The sequence below is a fragment of the Argiope bruennichi genome, chromosome 7 (assembly GCF_947563725.1).
Source record: "Argiope bruennichi chromosome 7, qqArgBrue1.1, whole genome shotgun sequence".
Lineage (NCBI taxonomy): Eukaryota > Metazoa > Arthropoda > Arachnida > Araneae > Araneidae > Argiope > Argiope bruennichi.
In genome coordinates this window covers 100,984,468-101,006,666 of record NC_079157.1, presented here as the reverse complement: position 1 = coordinate 101,006,666, position 22,199 = coordinate 100,984,468, and the positions used below count along the sequence as shown (strand labels likewise).

Genomic DNA, 22,199 nt, shown 5'->3' with positions numbered 1-22,199 from the left:
TATATTTTATTGTACTGTTTTATATTTCACTGCACCGTAAGCTTTATAGTACAATGAAGAAACACTGAATATCAATTTTGGATGGTTTTTCTTTCCCCGCTTATATTCCAAATTTATAGAAATCTAAACTGCTCATGAAAAAAATTGCATATCATGCAACATTTGACTTAGTCATTGCATGTGACTTTTGAATAATCAGCCTTCACATAACTGCCAAAGCAGACATACGGACAGTCAATTCTTCGGCAGATGAACCCAAAATATCAATACAGTTCTAATATTAAATGCATATGATTCATTTTATCGATATATTTACGTTTTTTTTTAAGGTATTACGTTCACGAGTTCTTCAGACAAATAAATAGACATCTTATAAATGGACTGTATTCAAAATAAGATAATAATCTACAAATTTGGAGAAAAGACCTTGTATTGTATTTAACGCCTGTAACTCGTTACGTTTCTGGGTTATCTCATTGCATGCGTGCGAATGAACCGAACAACAGATTAGTTTAATTTATTTAGTTATATTAACGTCCCGTTTAATGTGACACTAGGGCTATTTTGGGGCTTACCTCGTAATTTTGAATCGCGGTCAGATGACGAGGACGACACCCGAGCTGGAACCCCCCCCCCTCTCCACACCACACTAATGGGAGGACGCTTGGCCCTGACGGATTGATTGTGCAACAGACTCCCTTACACGGTGGTTCTTCGGTGGAATGGGGTCTCGAACCTGAAACCCTACGTCTCATAAGCAGAGACCTTGCCACCACGGCCCCCTAAAAACAGATGGTTACCCATTTGACGGATTTAGTTCAAAATCTGATGTATATTTACATTCCAAAAATGTGAAAACTGCGTTTATTTATTTAGTTGTTTACACTTTTTAATTTTCGCGTTTTACTTACATTCGGACAGACAGGCAAGCAAATTTCCTGTAAATAGGCTTCGTTCAAAACGCGATATGTATCTACATTCCAGACGCTAAAATTGCATAAAAATTGTATTTATTTAGCTGTTTACGCTTTTTAACTATCGGGTTTATTTACATTCGGACGGAATCCCCGGGAGGCACCTCGAAATGAAGATGAGATGCTTCCGGCATGGTGGTTGGTTCTCGCCAATCTGGAGGGTACACGAAAAGGTGGGGGTCAGGCTCCTCCCATTGATGACGGGATGTACTTCCTTAGGTAAGGGTTGTACCGTGGTCGGTGATGGCCCTTAGGACTCAACCACAGTTCCGCCATTGTTGCTGCTGTGGCGGTCCGGTCATTCAGTTTTATGGTTTAAATCCGCGTGCCTTCGTGGCGGGTCGGAGAATCAGTTGGTTGACTTACATTCGGACGGATAGACAGGCAAACTACCAGTGAATAGGTTTCGTTCAAAATGCGATGCGTATCTACATTCTAGATGCTGTAATTGCATAAAAATTGTATTTATTTAGCTGTTTGCACTTTTTAACTATCGCGTTTACTAACATTTCAACAGGCAAACTTCCCGTGAATAGGTTTCGTTCAAAATGCGATGCGTATCTACATTCTAGATGCTGTAATTGCATAAAAATTGTATTTATTTAGCTGTTTGCACTTTTTAACTATCGCGTTTACTAACATTTCAACAGGCAAACTTCCCGTGAATAGGTTTCGTTCAAAATGCGATGCGTATCTACATTCTAGATGCTGTAATTGCATAAAAATTGTATTTATTTAGCTGTTTGCACTTTTTAACTATCGCGTTTACTAACATTTCAACAGGCAAACTTCCCGTGAATAGGTTTCGTTCAAAATTTGACAGAAATCTATAAAATTGATATTGAGATCATATACCAAATTTCAACTGTAGTTCAAAGCGATTATATATAATATTCACAGACTTGGAAACCGACGGATAATGTCAAATGTGTGTTTTCCGAACTCGGGGCAGGTCTGCAGCATCTAATTTTTTCAAAATAGAGGTCAAATTTATTGATATTACAGTACTTCTTTGTATTACGCAATTCATATAATAAAAAGTACAGGTTAAAAAGTCATGATCTAATTTCTAGTTTAGTAAGATCAGGATTTCAACGCCCACCTCTTAACCAAGCCTTTGTGTAAGAGTGAAAATTAACAAAGAAACTAATAAATCAGCTTACTAATCAAATGCTCCAGTTTGTCAGACAAGCCGTCCGCTCTCAAAATAACTCAATTTTACAACCGACCAATGGAACTAAATTGTCAGATATATTTTGCATAATGCGCTGCCACCGGGTTCAATAGCACGACGCAGGCATCCCACCTGTTTCCTTATTCAGTGAGTCAAAACAATAGGAAACATTGTCAGAAGATTGCACTAATGTCAAAAGATTTTATTTAATGCGGTTGCCTTCTAGCATTTTTTTTTCTCGATGGTTTCGGATTAATTCACTAATCCGGTTTGCGTCCGACGTGGGCTGATAGTCAGCTAGATAATAAATAATGATTAATGACAGTCTAGATAGTTAGATACCGATTTTGAAAGTTGTTTGCGCGTTGCTTCAAAAATTGCAGATAAGATTATTGCTACTTAGTAGATTTTAAAAGTAGTTTTTGTTGATCAATATATCAAACATAATATAATCTTACATTAATAATGTTATTAAAACAATTTTAGTTTAGTTTAGTTATATTAACGTCCCGTTGTAAAGCAAGACGAGGGCTATTTTGGGACGGACCTCGTCATTTTGAACCGTGGTCAGATGACGAGGACGACACTCGAGCTGGCACCCCCCTCTCCACGCCACACCACACCACACCACACCACACCAGCGGGAAGACATTTGACATGACGAATTTAACGTGCAACAGACCCCCTTACACGACGGTTCTTCTTTGGAATCGGGTCTCGAACCTGAAACCCTACGGTTCACAAGCCGAGACCTTACCACCAGGCCACCACGGCTCGTTATTAAAACAAAATACAGGCAGTAAATTATTTTTAAACATAGTGAAAAATTTTCGATAAATTCAGTTAAGGCTTCTTTTTAAGCTACAAAAAAAAAAAAAAAAAAAAAAAAAAGCTACTTTGGAATGAGCCTGAAGATTAGCTACAGAAGGAGTGCGTCTTATAAGGCCCATCTGAAGAAATATCAGAACTATTTTTTTCTTTTTCGCGGCCGCCGCAATAAAATACAATACACATACTAAAAATACAATCTGTCGCCAACTATCTTGACATATCATACATAAAAGAGCTTTTAGATCTTGGCGTATTTTATATTATATATCATTTAGAGTATTTCTCCAAACGGAAGCATATATCCATCCCTAACGGTTTAGAAATTAGGTATATCAGGCAACTACTACAATGGCCTTCAAATACAAACTGTCGCCAATCATCTTGGCAAATTATATACAAACGAGTTTTGAGATCTTGGCGTATATTATATATCATTTAGAGTATTTTTCCAAATGGAAGCATATATTCATCTCTAATGGTTTTGAAATTATGTATATCGGGCAACAATTACAAAGACCTTCAAATACAAACTATCGCCAACTATCTTGGTATCTAATATATAAAAGAGCTTGGCGATTTTGGCACAGATAACATTTAAAGTATTTTTTCAAATGGAAGCATATATTCATCTCTAATAGTTTAGAAATTGGGTATATTGGGGAATTATTACAATGCCCATCTTGTATACTTCGTCTAAGGGATAACAAAATATCTTTCTAAATGATCCTTTTAATTCATTCATTCATTCAAAGACAGTGAGATTAACGCTTCGAATTCAGAGCATTAATTGAACCTTCAGATGAGAAACACTCCGGCAAGAAAGAGACCAGAATACATGCAGAAATGAATTTTTTTTTAAAAAATGAAAATGAAAAACAAATTACAGTATTGCAGGTATTATAATATTTTCTGTAATGCAATTAGGTTAACTAAAGTTTAAAACACTTAAAATTTGACAAAATTTGATGAAATTTTTTAAAAATACAAAAATATAACTGTAACAGATATATTAACGCACAGGTTACACACATTGAAACGCTTTATCATACATTGTTACGATGTATTGCACACATCAGCAAGCAATTACCACAGAAGTAAAAATGATATTTGCAACCCATCGATTGCGATTGTTTGGCAGAACACAGTCTTAGCTCGAAAATTAATTCATTTAGAATATATAAATCTTTTCCCAATTTCTATAAGGATTCGGTTACTTGTATATTCTCGCCTCTGTGGATTATTTTCGCACGCACCTCTGTAAATCATTCGCCAGCGTAAGTGATTAACACAGCATATAACAAATGATTGAAAATAGTACTTTTATATGCTTTATAATTATATTTGCTTTGCATTAAATCATAAAAATCCTAATCCAAATTAATTATAATGAGGAGGCAGACATATGGATTCACATATTCTGTACTTAATATTCAAGCCAGATAATTGCCTTATAATTGTAGAAATTTATTTTTATTAAATACACCGAAACATAAAATTACCAATAGATATATTTAACACAATTAGCTAATTCTTAGTTATTATATGCCTAAATTCTTCAAAAGATGCCGACATCTTATTCATGCAACAGCCTTATTTAAAATACCTCTTTCCTCTGGCCCCTTTATGCATAAGGTCACTGCATTTTAAGAAAAAAAAACACTCCCGAGTTGTAAATTGCTTCGCAGAAAATAGTTTCCGCGTATTTTTATTTTTTAATTCAAGGTTTCAGTGTAGACAGAATTGCAGAGGATGTAAAAGATAGCGCAATAGCTTTAGGCTAATCAACAAACTTGATAGCGAAACAAAAAAAGAACGGAGTTACTTGTCGAACAGGCTTTCGCAGAGGAGATATGATGTTATACATAGCTTGTCATTCACCCTTTCGAAGTTTTTATGTTTTTATTTATTATTATATTTTTAATTGCAGAAAAGAAAGGTTGGCTCGTATCAACTTGTAATGACAGCAATGTCAACAGTGATTTCGGTTTTTTAGAACAACTGCATTTGATGGCGATTAAAAGAAAAATGATTTGTCTGTTTGATAGATGAAAATGACAAATTTGGTAGATATACTTTCTTCAAATTCTGCTCAATAAAATAATTCAACAAACTATATATTTTGCTAATTTTGCGTAAAAACAATGAATGTCTCTATCCCTATATCATAGCCCAATATATCCCTATATTATAAACTTTTTTTTTTTACATAAACAGATTTTAAATTGAAATCTGTTCCTGTATGTTATTTTTAAGACAAACTAATTTTTGTATGAAATATTCTAACAGAAAATAATTTTCAAGATGGTACATATTGAAATAAGAGAAATTTTAAAATCATTCGCACTCAATGATATTATTATAATGCTCATTATCTTTACCATGGATCTTTAATTTTGAGAAATATTTTAGCACCAACTCTATGTTTTTTTTAAAGCTGAAATGAAAGATTTATGTTATACAGCAGACTGTAACGTAACAATATGGAACGCTACGGTCTCCAAAGACGCTACGACTATACGAAGATAAGCCGAATATATGGAGATTTATCCCAAAGAGGCTACGACTATACGAAGACAAGCCGAATATATGGAGATTTATCCCAAAGAGGCTACGACTATACGAAGACAAGCCGAATATATGGAGATTTATCCCAAAGAGGCTACGACTATACGAAGACAAAACGAATATATGGAGATTTATCCCAAAGAGACTACGACTATACGAAGACAAGCCGAATATATGGAGATTTATCCCAAAGAGGCTATGTCCTGTCATGAACTGATTGAATTTTATCAGGGATACAAAAAGAAACATTTAATCTTCCATCATTGAAAGTTTTAATCTATTCTGACACATTTCAAGGAAACGCTGAGATTTTTCTTAAGACATTTTTAAGAGACAAATGATATTGACTTTCACAATACTATGACGAGTAACCTACAATTGTAATTCATTTTAACCGGATATATATATATATATATATTATTTTAACGTGAGATGTGTAATTATAAACAGTTGTAATGGTATGCTAAAATATTCTGCCATATTAATGCAAATACCGAGAATCAATCAAATGTTGTTTACTATCGTATTCTTGTTTACAGCAAAATATGATTTTAAAATATACAGATTTCCTTTAAAAAAGACGATTGGTATAGCAGAATTGGAATAGAATATTTCATTATTTTAGATTTTTTTAAACACGCATGTTTTAGAGATAATTCAAAATAAAATAGATAAAATAACGTATATTAAACAGCAACACGACTGTTATGATACAGTTTCATAATCGAATGTGGTAACTGTTTGTCATTTTTTAAAAATTCTATCGATCGATAATCGGTAAGTTTTATTGAACTGCAAACTAATCGAGACAACTAAACAATTATCTTTTTGCAATTATTTATATATCAAGGAATTGGAGCGTGATGGAAAAAATAAAATAAATTCTATTTCAAAATCCTAAAGGAAATCAACATTACAAATGTAATCCAACTAACGAAAAAAATTATTGGATTGCATTTACATTTATTTTCTTAAATACAATAATAAACACTTCTTTTTATGCATATAACGATATGAATTATACGATTTTAGCCTTGTGGTTGTTTATTTTTACTCATGATTTTTTTTTTGGCTTATTACTAGTTTTTGAAATTAGATTATTTTTTTTTTTAAAAAAAAGCTATTATCCCTTTTTTAGTTTGTAATGGGCAAACTCAGAATTCAAATTAAAATAAGCCAGAATAAATTGTTCAGGGAAAATAATATTTTGTTCTCCCTTTGTTATTTTTTCCATTTTTTTTTTTTGTAAGACAAATGATTTTTCATGATTTATAGTAATCAATAAACAACTGATTTCAAGCAACTAAATAAACATTTAAATAAATAATAAAAAAAAACTCGCTGTTTCCACATCATTGCTAAAATATTAATAATCAAATTTGCTTTTGAACAAAAGCAAATAAATAATCAAATTTGTTTTTTTAAAACAATTATTTTACTTTTAAAAAACAATAATAAATTACTCACGAAGATTTAAAAAATTCTGCATTTCTCTCATTGTATTCTTTTACACAGAAAACGCAAAAGTTAAAATTTAAAAAAAAAAAAGTGAAGACTGTCACTTAAAGTAAAAAGTCTTTGAAAATATAATTTCCCCCCATTTACTAAAGACAATATAAAAGAATTTGTAAGAAATTCTCCAAATAGAAATTGAGTAGAAAAATTTTAAAGGTGCCTTATATTTCGGAAATCACTTAAATATCGCAAAAGCTATAAAACATCGTGTTTGTAGACATGTCTCCATACAACAGAAAAAACTATTCTTGCATATGTAATAGAAATAAATACAACGCTAAAAGTATCGAACAATTCCGTAAACAATTCATTTACTTATATAAATATTATATTCTGTGAAAATTTTATTTTTTGTAATGCCATTTCAAGACACAATTTTATAAGCGTATTTAAAAGATATTTCATCCTAAACTTTTCGTCCGTGGTTTCATTTAATTAAAATAATGAATATACATAAATACTTGTTAGTTTAATCATATGTACTGAGATAAATTCTTTAATTTTTTTTCAAAAATATTGCTTTAGTATTATCGAAAAGTATTTTTGAATTCATGATTAATTTTCCGGTTTGAAAATTTTGCAAGCAATGTTATAATTCTAATGCAACAATAATTTCGAATGACTTTTCAAATTTGATTCCTTTGGATATAACCAGCGATAACCAGAATGGATCAATCCACAATTTTCGTAAAACTGGGATGGGCATGATATTAAAACAGAAAACATCTTTTTTTAAATCAGAGTAAGTCATAAGAATACGAGTTTCTCAAAATCAGGAAGTAGCATTTCTCAGGTGGTTCACTTTCATCAGAAATGAGCTCCATACATTGCTAAGTTTATCATAGATTGTTAATCGCTTCATTTTTGTTCTCGACGTAGCACACATAAAAGCTTAAATGAAATAATAATACTAATTCACGATGATCTTTTAACCCTTTAAAAGTAGCCATTTTTTTCTAGCTATATTATGTTAAAATATTTTTAGGCTTGACATTAGAATAAGAAAAGGGATTCATTTAGCTTATTAGATAAATTTAATTTGATTCTTTAATTAATTTGGTTAATTAATAATTAAGTAACAAATCAAGACACATCATTTTGTGTGAGATAAAGAACTGAAGCATCTAAGTTTCTGTCTTTCTAAAAAAATTGTCAGAACTTATGCCAACCTACATAATTTCATACAAAGATTGATAAATTTGGTGGGAAGCATATTTCCCAAGGCCCTAGAAAGGGTTAAATAAGATAAACCAGTGGAAGTGGTCTCCTGAGCTTTTTTTGCATACTAGGTAATAAAGATTCTTCCTCCCCTATAAAAAAAAAAAAGGGAGGGACCTATGGGTTACGGGTAAACCCGTGTACACCACAAGTGCTCATATGTTTAGTTTCAATTGATGAAATGAGAAATTTGTAATTCGAAGCACAGTGATGAAAGTCGAATAGGAAGTTTGGATTTTTTTTTTGACTAATAGAAAGCAAAATTAGACTTAGAAGTAAAACTTTACATAATGAATTTCAGCTATCTAAATCACAGCGATTTTGAGTTTCCGTACTTGCATGCATGCGAAAGTACACACCAACAGATGATCGATACTAGGATTATTTAAAATCTGATATGGATCTAAATTTTTGATGTTCAATATGTGCAAAAAATTTCCTCCCTTTAATCTCTATAATCCTTTACGCTTTGCAGCTATCAAGTTCATTTGAACTTGGGTAGTCAGCCAGTTGTCAGGTTTCCTCTCAATGGATTTCGTTCACATTTTGATAGATATCTATAATTGCGGTGTTAGTATCACGTACCAAATTTCAACCTCAAAGCGTATGATTTATAATCAGAAATAGACAGTTTCTCAGATTCGGGACGATCTGAAAATTGGAAATTCGGTAAATCCTGGAGTTTTAAGTTTGTTTTCCTTTTTGTAGATTTCGTAAACAAAAAAGTTTTTAAAAAGATGAGCAAATTTAAAGTCGGTTCAAGTTCAGGTACAAATGCAGACTTAGATTTACTAGTACTTTGATCATGATATTTTCCGTATCGTGTATATCCAACATATAATTTGAAAAATCCATCATAAAATGAAATATGCTATTGAGTGGTGATCACAGAACTGTAATTTATCTGTTGTTCGTGCATCGAGAGACTGCAACTTCCAATTTGTACAGTACTAGGGACATATTTGACTGATTCAAACTCCAAAAAAGCAAAAATTTCAATGTGATGGCGCTTTCCTGAAAACAGCTGTTTCCTCCCGTTTTATCTAGAATCTCTAAGTCCATGAGTCACATGATAAGTAGGAAATGTTTCATCTTTGTTGGATAAGGCTACTTTGGAGTCACTAAGTAAAAACTGAGATAGAGATCTGGCTTCGTTACAATGCATAAAATTTACTTATGCGCCTTTATACTAAGAGCACATCCAGAAATTAAAACCCATAAACTTTTATTCCACTGATTTTTTTGTTCCTTAGCCATGAAATGCCTTACACCTCTAGGCTACAAATGGTCAAAACAATTAAAAAATAGGTATCTAAAAATAAATACTTTCGTTCCAAGTTGATGAAAACGAAGATATTTTGTACTATCGAGGACATCATCAAATTCATTCTTGAATCAATCCAAAGGACAGAACTCGTAAAATTCTCTTGCTTTGATTCTTGATATATCAATCATACTTTGTTTGGCCCAATAGGTTACAAATGGGAAAAATGCTTACCAAATATAAGTATCTAAAACAAGAACCTTCATTCTATGTAATGGCAACGAGGGCGTATTCTGTAGAGGAAGGACATCATGAACTTCATTTCTGAATCACTATGCTTGTAGTTGGACAAAGTTACATTTGAGCATTTAGATAGCACCTTAGGAAGAGGCCTGTTCTAGCTCAAATGAGTAGAGACAACTTATCTTCAAAAAAGGATTTGCAAATCAAACAGATCCACATGTGTTTCGCTCGAAGGAAAACCAGGAAGTCTGCCAGAAGCTTGCCCGACCACAAAGCACACCGATCAAGATTTTTTAAATAATACTGTCCAGAGAATTACCCTGGGGACAGAATTCACAAACTTCTCTTGCTTTGATTCTTGATCTATCAATCATGTCCTATTTGGCCCACCAGGCCACAAATGGGAAAAATGCTTACCAAATATAAGTATCTAAAAAGTAAAAATCTTCATCTTATGTTAATTACCCAGAAGATATTTTGCTCTCTTGAAGATAGCATCAACTTCATTCTAGAGTCGCACTTAATATAATTTCGTATTTCAATTTTTGTACTATCCATTCTTATGCAAGGCTATCTTGAAACATCTGGATAGCAAATAAGCGTTAAACTTCAATGTGAAATGCGTTCAGTTTCAATGTGTAAAGATAATCTTCAAGAAGAATTTTCACAAAAAATTGACCAACACGCATTTCCCCGCGGACGGCAACTAGGACGACAACTCCCTTCCTTTAGGAACCACCTTAACTACAATCCACAATTCGTTGCTAAAGAGTAACTATTACAAGTTTTTTACAACATTCATAACAAAACTATTTCTCATTCCATAATAACAGATCTAGTGTTTTACTTTCCTTATTTACTTGTATGAAATACAGAGGAAGTACCATAATCATCAAAAATTGGAACTCGACATTTTGACGAATTTCTACATAGGAAACTACCTTTAGTCCCTCAAATACATTTTTGGAATTACGTCTATCATCATTTCACAGACAGACAAACTCAAAAACACTTTGAGATACACATCAGGAATTTGGTATATGGAATCAGGAACAAGTTTATAGATATTTTCAAATTTTTAACGAAATCCATTAAAAGGAAGTCTGTATATTTAGCCGTTCGAGTAACAACTAGAAATGCTAAGAGCTAAGAAGTAGATAAAATTTAGTATACAGATTTAACATCTAAAATAATCAATCAATTTTTGAACCAAATTCATCAAATGGTTCAAATGTCTGTTGCTCTGTAGTGTCGCATGCATGTAAAAGCAGTAACTCATAAGCGCAATGGCTTAAATCAATGAAACGTTATCTTGTAATGTGGGTGTGTTATCTTGTATCTACAACTGCAATTTGGTGCCAAATTTTGGTGTCAATCGGCCGGAAAAAAGGCAACGTAAATGCAGAGACATATTCTTGAGACATACTCAGTAAAAATGCTACTTTGACACCAAAGATCCATATTTCGTAGCAATCATTTACTGATGTCATGCAAGACGTTTATGGCCTTATTCAAGGTACTTAATTTTACGTGGAAGAAAGAAAGGGAGACCTTTATTGGAGAGTATGTCTAAAGATTCAGGGAAATCACTCTCGCTGCTTTAATCATGTCCAGACAACATGCTGTGGTTTAATCATGTGGTTCAATATGACCACAAGCGAATAAATCGCTTATATGTTCATGTTGTTCAGAGAACATTTCGTGGTTTAATAATGTCATTCAGTATGACCACAATCGTATATAACGCATAAATGTTCATGTTGTTCAGTGAATAATTTGTGTTTTAATCATGTGGTTCAATATGACCACAAGCGAATAAATCGCTTATATGTTCATGTTGTTCAGAGAACATTTCGTGGTTTAATAATGGCATTCAGTATGACCACTAGCGTATAAATCGCATATATGTTGTTCAGAGAACATTTTGGGGTTGAATCATGTGGTTCAATATGACCCACCAGTGGATAAAACACTTATATGTTCGTGTTGTTCAGAGAACATTTTGTGGTTTAATAATGTCATTCAGTATGACCACAATCGTATATAACGCATAAATGTTCATGTTGTTCAGTGAATAATTTGTGTTTTAATCATGTGGTTCAATATGACCCACCAGTGGATAAAACACTTATATGTTCATGTTGTTCAGAGAACATTTTGTGGTTTAATCATGTTGTTCAATATGACCCACCAGTTGATAAAACGTATATATGCTGTACAAAGAACATTTGTGGTTTTTATCATATTTTTCAATATGAACACCGGCGGATAAAATGCATATATGCCCATGTTGTACAGATAACATTTTGTGGTTTAATCATGTGGTTCAATATGACCCACCAGTGGATAAAACGCTTATATGTTCATGTTGTTCAGAGAACATTTTGTGGTTTAATCATGTTGTTCAATATGACCCACCAGTGGATAAAACGTATATATGTTGTACAAAGAACATTTGTGGTTTTTATCATATTTTTCAATATGAACACCGGCGGATAAAACGCATATATGCCCATGTTGTACAGATAACATTTTGTGGTTTAATCATATGTTCAATATGACCACTAGCGGATAAATCACATATATGTTGTTCAGAGAACATTTTGTGGTTTAATAATGTCATTCAGTATGATTACTATCGTATAGAACGCATAAATGTTTCTCTAATCTTGGTTCTTCAGCCACTCTATGCTAAGGAATAAGACAGGCTAGGATACAAAAAGATAAAATTATTAAAAATAATGATCTAAAAATAAATTTCATTTCATGTTGATGAACCCATTATAATTTTTTTTTCTGACGAGAACATCATTCATTTCATTCTTGAATAATCATACTTCCACATGATAAAATCTTTTAGTTAAAATTCTTGCAATTTAGATATTAAGCAACAAGAAATGAATCATAAAACAAGCAAAATACACCAACAGTTCTGAACTTCCCGTCTCGCACTTTTCAAATAAAGTAATTTAACAATGTAATGCTCTAAGCATATAAGAAAAAGAGAAAGAAAAGAAAATGGGAACTTACTTCCTGGTAATCATCCATTGTTCTTTATTTTTTTAAGTATCCGTTTAAAACTATAAATTACGTGTTATCCAAAATTGCACATGCTTAGTTCTACACTTAGTATACAATGAGATTGCTGTCACAAATTAAATGGGACGCGACAACAACAAACACTCCACACATCCAATCACCATTCATGATGAACCTGAAACATAAGGGAAAAAATTAATCAGTTGGACGAATCACAATTGCAACAAAGTCATTCACTTAATAACAGAAGTGTAAGATCTTATTGTGTGATATATAACGGTAATTGTCAATAGGACTTCCTAAAATAGAGGTCAGTACTAACACTACGCTTCCAAACCATATTCTTTTATAGTCTTCAGCTGAGTCTTCATTTCTAATGAGAAGTAGTTATGTTTTAGGTGAAGATAATTTCCGCATATTTAAAATTTGCTGTGTAAAAAATTTAATGAAATTAAATAATGTAAATCTCATTTCTTTTCTATTAGTTGCCTTTGACGACCAGCTAATTCACTGACGATATCGGCTATATTTAATTTCAGTTAAATCATTTAAATATAACTTCATGTTTGTTATTACGTCAAATTATTAGACATAAAAACTAAACTATGTTATATTAATTAGTCTAAGTATTATTATACTAATAATAAAACATAGCTAATATATAAGTTCTAATCTTTGTCTGCATGAACATTTTAAGTGGATACTAGTCCCATGACATCATGGCTCTATTAAAAACGTAAATTGCGGTTCAATTATCTTCTATATTTTGAGGTATGGTAACTTCATTTTTTACTTGTCTTATAAACTACACAAATAATCAACAGAATCTCTCTTTTTTTTTTTTAGCTTTGAACATTGAAAGAAAATCATGCGATTATATATTGGATGATACAATGAAAACGGTTTGAATTTCAGTGCGACAATGTAATTAACGGATAGAAATTAGAAGGAAAGAAAAAACTTCAACATTGTCAAAAATTCAGTAAAAAAATAGGCATTGGTAATATTTTGCCTCATTAAAAAGACAATTTCTTAAATTTCGAAACAGTACAAAATTCATTTTTGAGCAACAATAATTTTGAAAGCTATAACGGAAAAACGCACTTAGCTTAATTTTTTAAAAGTTCAATTAAAATTCTAAAAAAATAGCTCCGAATTGTACTTTCTCATCCTTCAATGCATATATGTGCCAAATTTCGTCGACCAGAGCGCCAAAAACACATATATTGAAACACACCCACACACGCATACATTTCTATTATTAGTAAAGAAAGATATCCGAGGGGAGAATACGCTTCATCGAATATTTAATATTCAAACTGCAACTTTGAGTGTAAAAGCAGACTTTCAATGTCGATGTATAAAAAAAAGTTTTAATTACTTAATCTGTCATTATTACTGTTTTTTATTCAAAGTATTTAAAAAAATTCTTCTCTTTCCTTGAATTAATTAAGATTATAAAAATATATACATATGAACATCTAATTAACAATTGAAATAAGATTCTCTGAGTGCCAGTCTTCTGAATCAGCTGTCATTAGAACTAAACTATCGACTTTTGGATTTTTTCTTGTTGATGTTTATCACCGTTGCGGTAAACCAAAATATTCATTACAAAACGCAGTATATAATCATTAAAGGAAGCGGTTTTTCCTGACATCTTCTAAAAGGATGAGTTATTTGTTGGCAAATTTAAATCAAAGAAATTATCTACAGTATCCTATTACTTTTCAAAAAGGAAATCGAAGAATATCAATCATTTTATGGGAGTCTCTTGAATTTCATTTACCTAATACCAATATTATTACGGTTATATTATTACCAAATTTTCATTTTTTACGGTTTTTCAAAATACGAGTCAGTGCGATGAATTGCTTTATTCAAGATACAGTTTAATTATTAAGGCCAACTTATTATGGAATTTTATGAAAAAAAATTTCACACAGGAAAATTAAATTGAAGGCGATTCATAGATACGTAGTATACACCGAATGAAAACGCTAATATAATTTTGACATATAGAGGGTTAACTTTAATAATAGAAAAAGCTAAAACGATAGCTATTTTGCAATGGATCTCATGCTTTTCTATTGTGTTTGGAAGATGTGTTGAGTCAATGCCCAACTCTAAATCTCTTCTTTTAAGAGTGGTGTACTAAGGACAAAATGTATAATCCTCAATGTTAGATTCAATGTCACGGAGCGTTTTTCGCATACTCTGTAATAAATATACTTATGTATTATTACCCGCATGTAATTACCGAACAATATTTACGAAAAATCCTATTAGTACTAAGCTTTGGCAATTAATCATTGTGATGCTGTTGATACACAAGTACCATAAAAGTATAACCCTCAATGTTAGATTCAATGTCCCGGAGCCTTTTTCGCGTACTCTGTAATAAATATACTTATGTATTATTACCCGCATGTAATTACCGAAAAATATTTCCGAAAAATCTTATTAGTACTAAGCTTTGGCAATTAATCATTGTGATGCTGTTGATACACAAGTACCATAAAAGTATAACCCTCAATGTTAGATTCAATGTCCCGGAGCCTTTTTCGCGTACTCTGTAATAAATATACTTATGTATTATTACCCGCATGTAATTACCGAACAATATTTACGAAAAATCCTATTAGTACTAAGCTTTGGCAATTAATCATTGTGATGCTGTTGATACACAAGTACCATAAAAGTATAACCCTCAATGTTAGATTCAATGTCCCAGAGCCTTTTTCGCGTACTCTGTAATAAATATACTTATGTATTATTACCCGCATGTAATTACCGAACAATATTTCCGAAAAATCTTATTAGTACTAAGCTTTGGCAATTAATCATTGTGATGCTGTTGATACACAAGTACCATAAAAGTATAACCCTCAATGTTAGATTCAATGTCCCGGAGCCTTTTTCGCATACTCTGTAATAAATATACTTATGTATTATTACCCGCATGTAATTACCGAACAATATTTACGAAAAATCCTATTAGTACTAAGCTTTGGCAATTAATCATTGTGATGCTGTTGATACACAAGTACCATAAAAGTATAACCCTCAATGTTAGATTCAATGTCCCGGAGCCTTTTTCGCGTACTCTGTAATAAATATACTTATGTATTATTACCCGCATGTAATTACCGAAAAATATTTCCGAAAAATCTTATTAGTACTAAGCTTTGGCAATTAATCATTGTGATGCTGTTGATACACAAGTACCATAAAAGTATAACCCTCAATGTTAGATTCAATGTCCCGGAGCCTTTTTCGCGTACTCTGTAATAAATATACTTATGTATTATTACCCGCATGTAATTACCGAACAATATTTACGAAAAATCCTATTAGTACTAAGCTTTGGCAATTAATCATTGTGATGCTGTTGATACACAAGTACCATAAAAGTATAACCCTCAATGTTAGATTCAATGTCCCGGAGCCTTTTTCGCGTACTCTGTAATAAATATACTTATGTATTATTACCCGCATGTAATTACCGAACAATATTTACGAAAAATCTTATTAGTACTAAGCTTTGGCAATTAATCATTGTGATGCTGTTGATACACAAGTACCATAAAAGTATAACCCTCAATGTTAGATTCAATATCCCGGAGCCTTTTTCGCGTACTCTGTAATAAATATACTTATGTATTATTACCCGCATGTAATTACCGAACAATATTTACGAAAAATCCTATTAGTACTAAGCTTTGGCAATTAATCATTGTGATGCTGTTGATACGCAAGTACCATAAAACCGAATGTGTATTTTGAATACCTCTTTTCAAATAGCTTAAAGCCAATATTTGGCACAGAATTACAATTACAGTTAAAAAATCGTATTCCAAATTTCATATACTTAAATCTTTGCATTTTTGAGATACGCTTTTACATGCTTGTGGAAATACAGACTGACAGATGGTCAACCCTTTGACAGATTGGGTTCGAAATTATATGAATAACTACACTTTAGATACTAAATCCGTGTAACAAATTCTATTCAACTAACTCTTCCTTTTGTAATTACCGAGTTAGCTTATTTTCGGACAGCCAGACAGACAAACTTCATGTGTGTGGTTTCCGTTCAACATTTGAGAGAAATCTACGAATTTTCTATAAAGACCATAAACCAGATTTCACTTTTCTAGCTGAAAGTTTGAGTTATCGTGTTCCTAGACAGACATAACGCCAAAAATGTATTTTTCTGACACAGGGAGATCTGAAGCATGAAGATTCATCCAAATCTCATGTTTGAATTTTTTGATAATTACAATGTTTTCTCTTTGTGCACAAGAAAGTTACAAGGATCGCATGCATAGTAAGTACTTCTTGGTATCGTGTTTCGAGCCTGAATCCTCCTCTCCGGATGCCGAGATCTTATCAACATGGTTGGTCTCATTTGCAAGAAGTAAAGTGTAGGACAAAAGACAGTTTGTTAGATGGCAATCACGTTTCTTATTCGATTATGACGTCATGTGACTTGATTCAATCACTAACAACTAGTCAAGTTTGCTCCAAAACATATAACCAAATATTCAATTCAGAAAATATACATCTTTTTTGTCATGGACCATTCGTATTTTAATCATAAAGATGAAGGAAATTTATTCAGTCCGCAGTATTTTAAATGCAGATTAACAAGTTTATATCATTTATAGTGCTTCCAATTTTCCCTTGCGTTGATAAGATCTTCATATAGTCTAGACGAGATATCTCGTTTTTCAGATAGTTTTCTGTGTTCAAGAATTTTCTTTATAAACCAGTTTATAATATATCCATAGCTCTGGACAAGATATCTGGCTTTTCAGAAATGTTATATTTGCGCAAGAATCTGACTTGCATACTAGTTAAAATAAATTACATGTTAATAGAGATCTGTAGCTTATGTTAAAAATATTTTGGTATATAAACCGTCTAGAACCAGAGAAGTATAGACTATTTATCTTCTTCAGAGCTTGTATGTAGCCTTCCTTTATGCTGAATGTAATGGAAAAAAATAACAAGCATTTAGCCAATATCCAATTAACCGAAATACCTCATTTGCAGAGATGAATATGTTAAAGCTGTATTAACTCCTTGATCTGTGTATTTATTTAATCTCCTATTAAGCCATCACATTTTATTTCAAACAATTACCGATTAAAATAATGAAAAAAAAAGAATGCTAGTTATTTAAGTGTGTTTAAGAGAATTTTCGGTATTAGAACAAAATTCAAAATCGCACACTATGGTAACAGTAATTATAATATTGAACAAGATCTCGTGCTAACTAAACTAGATTTAAAATTAATTTTTACTTTGATTTTATTGCACACAAAAATATATTTTTAAAAAACTCATTCTATGTACGAGTCTTTCATCTCTTTGAATACGAAGATGTTAACATTTCACTGCCGCAAATTTGAGCTGTGTTTTGAATCAATACATTATAAGGTGAATGCGAAAAATGCCAATATGTTAGATGAAAACTAGATTACGTTTGAATATTAACTGTTGAAATTGGCGATTATTCTGAACTGTTGAAATTGGCGATTATTTTGAACTGTCGAAATCGGCAATTATTTTGAACAGTTGAAATCGGCGATTATTTTGAACAGTTGAAATCGGCGATTATTTTGAACAGTTGAAATCGGCGATTATTTTGAACAGTTGAAATCGGCGATTATTTTGAACTGTTGAAATCGGCGATTATTTTGAACTGTTGAAATCGGCGATTATTTTGAACTGTTGAAATCGGCGATTATTTTGAACTGTTGAAATCGGCGATTATTTTGAACTGTTGAAATCGGCGATTATTTTGAACTGTTGAAATTGGCGAGAAAAATTTTATTTCAAATTTTGTGTTTATTATTAATTGAAAAAAAAGAAATAAAAAAATAATAAGTATACAGGAAATGTTTAAATCGAATCCTTGGTTAATATATAGCAGAAATTTTCTTACTGAAATTTAACTAATTTCCGTCAACCTATAATAAAACGAATTATTAAAACTAAAAAAAGCAATATTATTTTTGTAAGACAGCAACAGTTTTTACACCTAACGATATTACATATGATCAGTTATATATACATACATTTAATATTTAACAGTTCCCTAAATTATATGAAATAATCACCCTATCTCTATATCAAGTAACAATACAATTAAGTCAATCATTCTTTAACATGTTTATTTTTCGAAACATGATTGTATTACTGATAAGACAAACACTCTAATAAAATACAATGACTAGCTTTCCTATTTCATTGATATAATTCTATTTCATTCTTATAATACAGCTCTGGATCTGGTAACAGCATTTCATCGCGAATTGACATGTCACTCATTGTCACGGCATACACGGTGCAAACATCCCTTTTATTTTATTTTTTCAGCCCATCTACAGCATTTCGAAAAAGAGGGCTCACACGCGTTTCCTGTTGATTCACCAGCCCCAGATCACACGTCGACAGCCCTAGCCAGAGGTCAGCCTCTGTAGACATGTTCCACACGCAAGAAAGATGTGGGTCACTCCACATTCCTCCCTTGCAGAGGTCCTTTATATACCATTATATGTGGCTCCTTTCACAGTCCACTGGACGTCCACAATAAGGCCTGCTGTTCCAACCTCCGTTTGTACAGCTACTTTTTTTTTGCTTCATCATTCCGCGAGGCTGTTGATTAAGATGGGCGATACCGATAGTTGGTGGAAAAAGAAGTGCAATGAAGCAGCGCCTCGTTAAAAATATCAGTCAATGAAGCGATGCCATCGCCCAATGTTGTTTTCTGGAGCTCAATTGACATTGCCAGCGAGTTCAGGCAATTTTTATTGTGCCCTGTAGCTGTTCGTGGTTCTTGGTCAGACTGCTGGAAGGTATTCATTCGCGAGAGAAAACTCATTTGGTATAATCGTCAGAAGAATGGCAACGGAACCTTGCAAAAGATTCCCAAAGATAGCTAGCTATACAGCAGCTGATCGATTTATAGCCATTTTTTTTAGATCTTTCTCGGCAGTATTTTGTTCAATTACAATGAATTTTAAGTTAAGAATCTTGGCAATTGTCAATTTTTATTCTCATTTATATTGAGATTCTAACATCAGAATATTGATATTCGTAAATCTAATTCATTTTTGGACAGGGTAAATTAACAAATTCATTTTCGGACAGGACAAAGCTTTGTTTTCGGATTATTTTCTTTTAACATTAAAAATGTTAAATAGGTAAAATTGTAGCTTCTACAAATCCTGTAATCTTTGTTTTGACAAATTTATGCAAACTGCGAATGGCAACATTATAAAAAATGTTTATAGAATAAAAATGTTCTAATAATAATAATGTTGAAAAAGGAAAGTGTTAGGGAATTGTTTTTTGAAAAGTTATTTTATTAAACAGAAGAAAATGTTTTGCGATGAACAACCGCTACTTTCCTTTGGTGACCCGTACGTGATAGTACCATATCCACCATGAAAAGGGATTGAAAATGGAACAACGGAAGACTCAAAATATAAAACACGTAGTGGTAGAAGAATTACTTTTCCAATATGTTATCAAGATTATATGAACATTTAATGCTGTATATTAATATCTTATTTAATGATTGTAAATATTTTGTAAGTAACATTATATGTTTTATTGCAGTTTAAATATTCGTGTGATATTAATTATATTTCTTCTTGAATCGCAAGTTGTTTGCAAGGGGAGTAGTGTGGCCTCTACAAATCACGTAATCTTTGTTTTGACAACCTTATGTTGCCTGATAACGGCAAAATTGTAAAAAAATATTCTTAGAATAAAATTGTTGAAAAAGGTAATTATTCTTAGAATAATAAAGTTTAAAAAGGAAAGTGTTTTTTGAAATTTTTTAAACTCAAGAAAATAAAGTTTTGTGACTTAGTAATCGCTACAAAATCATTAACAGTGTTTGTATTCCGTATTACTCCGTTTTTTCTATGCGGCAATGAGTCCCATGATCTCGGAATACGAACGCATTGGTATTTGCAGAAGGAAAAAGACGTGCCATTAAAACATCGGATATGTCAACATGAAATTAGATGTTAGAGGACGTGTTCAATTACGTCTCACGCGTGTACTACCATTACTATTAGAACAGAATAGTGAGAATTCAGAATATTTTGATAAAATATTAGACTTTTAAAAATTATTTTTTTAAATATCCACATTCTGATTCTAACATTTTAAATTATCGCATTTTCAATATGTGATATTTTTAACATTATGCTTTCATTTCTCACATCTGATTATTTATAAAAAGTCAGAAATGCTTATAAAAATGATTTATTTTTGCATATTAATATTACATATCTTTCACATATCTCAAAAGTGGTTAACCATTCATCAGTCAAACAAATCTTGGGTTTGATTAATTGCCAGGCATTCGGGTATTAGCGAAAGAAGAAATTTATTCTGTAGGATGATAATTGTCTTATTAAAGCTCAGTCTTTTCCTTAATTTATTTTCATAAATAAAATTAGATGAATAAAATCGATTATCACATCGAAAAGCTCCGAAAAGATATGATGTTGCGTGGGCGATGTTTATAGCAATTTGAACGTAAATATGAGAGAAATTAGCACAAAAAAAAAACTGATTATTTTATTCATGTGATAACGATTTCGGAACTTTCTAAATTATTTGGTTATTTAAACATGCAAAAATAAATTGAAAAATTAAATGCTCCTACTTAGTAACTGGTCTATTGATTGGTTTTAATGAATTCAAGATCTATTATACATTACTTTATTAACCTAGACTTTCCTTATGAATTAGATGAAGGTTGGCGACTATGTTAAAAAGTCGATTTTATGCGAAAATGATTTTTTTTAATTTAATGTTCTTAGTTTTTGATCAGTTTTTTTTTATAATACCGTTTGAATTTTGTTTGTAAGTCCATTTCTTGGGAAGTTACACTGAATTTTATATACGATTTAAAGCTGTTTTGCATCTTCAGGTGCTATTTTCTCAAATTCTTAGCCTTGGTAGAATTTTCTTATGAAAAACCTCATAAATTAAAATCTCATCCATATTTTTTGTTCAAATTTGGTATACTAATTTCTGAATATGTTCTGCAGTTGCTGAACTAGAGAATAAGTAATCTCATTCAAAAATATACAGCAGTTGTTTTGACGCTTCACAATGCGAAAAAAATATGAAAATTTCATGTTATTTATACTATTTATACAACAGTCGTCTTATTTTTCAAGCTTCCACGTTTAAATCTTATTCTAGTACTGCCATAGTCATATATCGGTCTTTTCTACAAATGTTTATCAAAAAATATTTTTAAAAAAATGGATTTCCAAGTACTCATTACGTCCCTTTTAGAAGCGTCACGTGAAGCTTATGAATGGAAATAAAAATGTGT

The 22,199-nt window shown here is 31.7% G+C and overlaps 1 protein-coding gene across 2 annotated transcripts in view; it reads right to left on the bottom strand.

Moving 5' to 3' along the window:
- The window catches only part of LOC129975715 (unconventional myosin-XV-like), a 351,522-nt gene that overhangs the window by 259,202 nt on the left and 70,121 nt on the right, over positions 1-22,199 (bottom strand). For both annotated transcript variants that reach the window (XM_056088888.1, XM_056088889.1), the window contains exon 2: positions 12,815-12,998. In XM_056088888.1, the coding sequence (XP_055944863.1) occupies positions 12,815-12,832 (18 nt within the window). In that variant the 5' untranslated portion in view covers positions 12,833-12,998. The remainder of the gene's footprint in view (positions 1-12,814; positions 12,999-22,199) is intronic.